This window comes from Malus domestica, chromosome 07, assembly GCF_042453785.1.
Source record: "Malus domestica chromosome 07, GDT2T_hap1".
In the NCBI taxonomy this organism is placed as follows: domain Eukaryota; kingdom Viridiplantae; phylum Streptophyta; class Magnoliopsida; order Rosales; family Rosaceae; genus Malus; species Malus domestica.
The window spans coordinates 3,467,361-3,473,535 of record NC_091667.1 but is presented as its reverse complement, the minus strand read 5'-3'; the positions used below and the strand labels follow the sequence as shown (position 1 = coordinate 3,473,535).

The following is a 6,175-nucleotide window of genomic DNA, read 5'->3' as shown; positions in this document are numbered from 1 at the left end:
TTTTATAGTGTGTGTGTGTGTGTGTGTGTGTGTGTGTGTGTGTGATTGATAGTTTCCATAAATGCTTATTGATTTATGCATATCATGCCATGATTAAATATCGTTATTAGAAATGTTGTACTATGGTAAAATGCTCAATAATTCTACGGGATGCGCATGTAAGTTTACTGACAGGTAAGGTTATTATGTTGATTTGAATTATTGCATTATTATGGCATGCTTATATTCATATAGTTTGCTCATCATTGCTGCACCCCAGTGTTAGTGCTCGCCCTGGGCCAGAGCCAGTCTTTCACGTGATATTTACCTCCTGCACCACGCGTTCGCCTTAGATCCAAGTAGGTGACAGTCCTATCGTACAAGTTGCATTAGGCGACTCCGACTTGTAGGTGACCGCGATTATCGCCAGTCTTCACTTGATCGTAGCACTAGAGTGTATATTATGATTACACCTAGTCATGTCGTACAAGTCACATTAGGCGACTCCGACTCATGTGCTAACATAGATTGATGAGCAATATGTGCAGTCATACAGGTCGCATTAGGCGACTCCAACTGGTGAGCTAGCATAGATTATTGAGAACCTGATTTTACTTATTTTATTGTTGAGATTTTGTGATTTAGGGATGTCATGCCTTATTTACGTTTTACAGGCTTTGGTAAGTATTTTCATACTATACGTAGTATGTATATTTTGGAAACTATACATATTTTACGGCAAGGGGTTATAATGTTTTCAAAGGTTTTTATTAAAACGTTATTTGCAGGCCCACTCACCCTTGTTTTTCGCCCCTTTAGGGTTTAGTACCTGAGCTTTCATATCGATGAGGATTCTTGGTAATCTTGGGGTAGACAGTTACCTTCGATGGTATAATTTCTCACCTTATTTTACTGTGTTGTACTTATGTTCTGTCATCACGTGTGAATTGAGTTCATTCTCACTCACAACACACTCTTGTATTTAAGCACTTTTAGGTTTAAATTGATTCACATTTCCACATCGCTACACTTTATGGCTTCGTCACCTTCTAGGTGTCGGCCAGCATAGCTCGATACAGAGTCCAGGTGGACATTCTGGGCGGGGTGTGTCACCTACCTATAAGCTCAATCAGCATATGAATCATAGTAAGGTGCCACTTGCACGCAAACCGAAATGCACATCCCCCAATATGTCATAGTGACCAATGTAGGTGTCACATCCCAGTCCGTATAGTAAGATATTGTCCATTTTAGGCCAGGCCCTCACGGATTTGTTCTTGGGCTTCCACCCAAAATGCGTCTTACTATAGAGAGCTAGGCATGTACATATAAGGCACATCACCTCATCTCCCCTGAGCGATGTGAGATCTTACAATCCACCCCTATTAGGAGCCCAACGCCCTCGTCGGCACACTTTCAGCGGCGGAGTGGCTCTAATACCAAATTGTCACATCCTAGTCCGCATAGTAAGATATTGTCTGCTTTAGGCCACGACCTCACGGATTTGTTCTTGGGCTTCCACCCAAAACGCGTCTTACTATAGAGAGGTGGGTATGTACATATAAGGCACATCACCTCCTCTCCCCCAGGCAATGTGGGATCTTACAGTAGGCCCACTAGACTATGTCAAAGTCTTTAGTAGTGTTAATTTCCATATTTACAAAAATTCGGAACATGTTGACCAAAAGTCAATTAGCGGTCAACGTGGTCAACGGTAGGGTCAACTACCATAATAATTCAATCCGGAAGATCCACATAGATTTTCCAATCCGTAAGTTCCTAAGATACTCATATAATATGCAAAACAAAATACAAAATTTCATTACGAACCAGGGATCAAATCTTCGCCTACCATAAAGGCCAATTGGTGGCCATTTACTAAATTAAATGCAGACAATAAAATCACATCAAACAAATATCAAATATGGATTCAGAGAATCACAATTAGCTTAGAAAGTCCACGTCGAGTCACTGGTCAAGCTCCACTAAAGGCGGTGGCTGTAGGCCTCTCTTGACAGAATTTTCAACAATCACCAAAATGGCTCAAAATTTACCAAGAGCTACATTACGACTAAAGGAGTAACTTTCATACCTTCATCGGAGTCCAGAATTGACCGGAGGATGGTGAAAACCACTGTCAAATTCATGGACCACCAAAAAAATGGTGGCTTCGCCGTGCCGCCGTCACTACACCAACGAGCGATCAAGACCTAGGGAGATCCTCTTGGGTTCCTCGGCTGTTGTCGATTGGTGGTAATGGATGACACCAATGTGGTTGGAAACAACAAGTTTGCTGTCGAGGAGCTCAGAAGCTAATGACGTTGACTCACTGGAAATGGCAATCAAATGGAGTGATTTTTGGATGGAAAAGAAAGCTTGGGTGATGCTAAGTTGATCAAGGGTGGTGGATAAGCTCATTGTCGTCGAAAATCGCTAGAAACGACGTTGGAAAACTCGTCTGGAAGCAGAGTTAAAGTCGTAGAGGAATTATATCAAATGGGTTGACCGTAGTTTTTATAACTGAAAGGGTTGACTCCAACTTTGTTGGAGATTTCCATGCATAGAAGTCTAATTTAGGAAAATGCTCATGCCTTTGCGTGTTTATTGCTCTTTCCTTATAATTTCGAGTTCGATTCTCAAACGGTTTTTCTCCAATTCTCAAACGGTTTTTCTCCATGTGTTTGTGGGATTGAGCTTTATCGAAATTACTAAGAGTGACCCCGAGAGGTCTACAGATTTTTAATGAATACTTATGAAAAATCTTATTCATTAAAAATCAAACTTTAACTGAGAAACCAAAAATTCAAAACCAACTAAATTAAAATAAAACTACGAGAATTGTATAATGAAATCCGGAGGCAAAATTTCACAATTGAAGCAGTCCATGATTAGTAATATAACTCAAAATCAACCGACCATATAGAAGTTTTTTGTACTTAATCCAATTATATTCTTTTATAACTTAAAATTTTAAGTTTAGATCTCGTAATCACCAATTCGATACCAATTACAAAGTCACAGCAGCATTCCTCTCGTGGTACATTTGTATACGTGGCACTTCATGATAAGTCCGTCCTGCAAATCCACAAACTATTGCGTACGGGAGCGGAAGACCAAATGCACTTTTCTTTAGCGTTTGGCTTTCGAGAAAGTGTCACCACTCGAGAAAAAATTTCCAACTTTTCTCGAGAAAAAAAAAAAAAGAAGAAAAATTACAAAAACGAAAAACCCTAATTTCCCAAATGAAGTGTGGCAGCGGTCCTCATTCCTCATCCTAACGCCGTCTCTGCATCTCCCGGCGATCAGATGCAGTGGGAATAGGCAATCTGACCGGCGAGAGAGCTCCACCACTTAAAAAGATCGCTACTTCCTCTCTCCATTGACCAGGGTATCTCTCTCTCTAGCTGTATAAATGTATGTTTGCATGTATGCATACACTATATCACTGTGCGAGTGTATAAATAGCATGTTATTCTAATTGCTTTGAGCTTGTTTAGGTAGTATGGAATTCTTTATATAAACATATGTAATGAAGTTTTGCCTTTGAAAATATTGAAATCACCCCCAATCCGTATGAATATGCGCTTTACTATTGTTTTCGAGGAATGGAAGCATGCAATCGTGATCAATTTTGAGTTGCAACCTGAAATTCCAGCTGCTTTACCGTCTCAGTATTTCGATAGACTGTAATGAAATTACACTCTTACTTGCTTTAACAATGTAGTTTCTGGAGTTTGAACAATTGTTATTTTACACTGGACGTAGACGAAACACTAGGGACTTCGTAAAGCAACAGTGTTTATTTCGTGAGAGGCTTGAAAAATCTGTACTTTACAATTCTTTTGTCTCCTGACATCCGTTTTTTCTGCGATCTTGAGAAGCATAGTACATATGGGATTGCTTTTTGACAAAATAGAAAGAACAGTAATCTCTATAAGGGTTGTTTATCCTCGTTCTTCATTTACTTTGTCTATGAATGTATATACTCGTTTTCGGTGCTACGAGATGTTAGTTGAAGTTTACTGTTGCGTATGAGTCCCTGTGACACTTCCACATTTGTTTATTGGCCCTATCCTTTTTGTCCTTTAATGTTGAGTGAAAGTATCATTACCTGTGAGATAAATCTAATACGAGTATGGGTAGGACCTGTAAGTAGTAGTTATCATCATCATATGCTGAGCGTAATTTTATTATTAGTCATATTATTTCATATGTCATTAATAAACACACTTTCAGCAGTGGGAGATCATTGGATTAGGGAGCATAGATTTTTAGTAGTTAGAGTTATCCATTCATGGAATTGGTAATCCGTACATGGATTTTAAGTAGTTAGAGTTATCAAAGTCTAGAGTCAATTTGCTGAACCTATAACCCTTTGAGTGACCATCATGACCTCTGGCAGATGCATGATTGAATTTTGTACATGTTTTGACCTTTTTCTTGTGCATTAAATACATATTAATAGTTGTTGTATCTTATACTACATTGGAAGTCCATTTTCATATATGCACATCACGATGGCCAGAGATTATAACAAGCTGGGTGAAAAACTGCAAGTAGTAGTTGACCTCGAAATCCATTTTTCTTTCTTTTCGAGTTCCTCAGGATTTTTCCATTATAATTACTCCCCACCTGCAAGTTTATGTGCACCATATTCTTTCATATAGCACCAAACTAGTTATTGGGTTATTTATTTATTTGTTATCATTTGATTTTCAGAGTTCGAGATGGATCACTACGACCTGCATAGACAGAGAAGGGATTTGAAGCAAAAAGGAAGAAACGCTGGAAGAAATGTTGTATGGTCGCATGCAATGGATAAGTGTTTAATTGATTCCCTTGCTATTCAAGCTAGGCATGGAAACAAAATTGACAAGAGCTTTAATGAACATGCTTACACTGCTGCTTGTATTGCAGTGAACTCTCGTTTCAACTTGAATTTAAACAATCAAAAGGTCATTAATCGTCTTAAGACCATAAAGAAGAGGTATAAGGCAATGAAGGATATCCTGAGTCAAGATGGTTTCAGGTGGAATCCCACTACAAAGATGATCGAGTGTGACAATCACGAACTTTGGAAGAGATACATTGCAGTGAGTCGATTTCTTCTTTATTCTTCCAAATTTCATGCTTCTATTTATAGTATGCATATTGGTGATATTGTTAATTCCATAAATAGGCACATCCTGATGCAAAGGGGTTTCGAGGCAAGCCAATAGAGATGTATGATGAACTCAAAATTGTTTGTGGAAACTATCAAGTCCCTAGTCGCTGGGCTAAGATGAAGGATGGAGGCCATCCAAGTGAGATGAAGAATTGTGAAGATGATTCTGCCTCATTTCTTTCTCCAAGCTCAGATGACCTAAGTGAGACAGATGGAACTGAGACATATAGTGAACCAGAAGAAGGGTATAACAAGGTGCCAGATGGTATTCAAGACCCCCCTCTGATCCAGCCACTTAGACAACTTCCGAAACGCCCTCGTGGCTCAGAAGCCCTTCAGGATGCAATGATGGCTGTGGCGTCAAGCATTCGTCTCTTGGCTGATGCTATGGAGCAAAGCAAATACTCAATTGACGCCTCTCAACTACTAGAGGCTGTGATGGAGATTGATGGTTTGGAAGAGGCTAAACAGATGTATGCATTTGAGTATTTGAATGCTGACCCTGTCAAAGCGCGAGCCTTCATGGCATACGATGCTCGGATGAGGAAAATATACTTGTTTAGACAGTTCTGGTGGTGGAAGTAACTCTCAATCCCAATTTTAGGGTCCTCTGGGTGTATAGTTCTCAAGCTTACAAGAAGACTTGTGTTTGTTGGATTACAAATACTAAATCGCCGTTGGTCTGTGTTTCCGGAGGTGTATGTACAGATATTAGATATCCGCAGGTTCAATATCGTATTTGGTTAGCAAGCCAGGATGTAGTCATTTTCACCTTGTTTGCTGCATCTTTTGAAAGTTAAAGATTGCAGTCACCGTTTATCCGGTGTTTCTTGTAAACCCGAAATCGCCGGTGTAGTTCTTTCACCTCTTTTTTCCTCATTCATCTCTGCCATGAATTTAATGTGTCCTTTGCCCCGATCAAATATGTTTATTTTAATTGCATTTTGTTGATGATTTTATTTGTTTGTTGATGCTAATTTTTCCATTCACGGTGCAAAGCATAATTAAGTTGCTGTGGGTGGTGAAGTGAGA

The 6,175-nt window shown here is 39.4% G+C and overlaps 1 protein-coding gene across 1 annotated transcript; it reads left to right on the top strand.

The window, feature by feature from the left end:
• Positions 1-3,070: 3,070 nt before the first annotated feature.
• On the top strand, positions 3,071-6,085 carry LOC103438569 (L10-interacting MYB domain-containing protein-like). Its single transcript, XM_008377102.4, has 3 exons — positions 3,071-3,367; positions 4,699-5,072; positions 5,159-6,085. The coding sequence occupies exons 2-3, from the start codon at positions 4,707-4,709 to the stop codon at positions 5,726-5,728; spliced, it is 936 nt and encodes a 311-aa protein (XP_008375324.2). The 5' UTR covers positions 3,071-3,367; positions 4,699-4,706; the 3' UTR covers positions 5,729-6,085.
• The last annotated feature ends 90 nt before the right edge of the window (positions 6,086-6,175 follow it).

Coding starts and splice junctions, on each gene's coding strand:
- LOC103438569 (XM_008377102.4), top strand. CDS start 4,707: ATGGATCACTACGACCTGCATAGACAGAGAAGGGATTTGAAGCAAAAA. Junction 5,073..5,158: donor TTTGGAAGAGATACATTGCA/GTGAGTCGATTT, acceptor TTCCATAAATAG/GCACATCCTGATGCAAAGGG.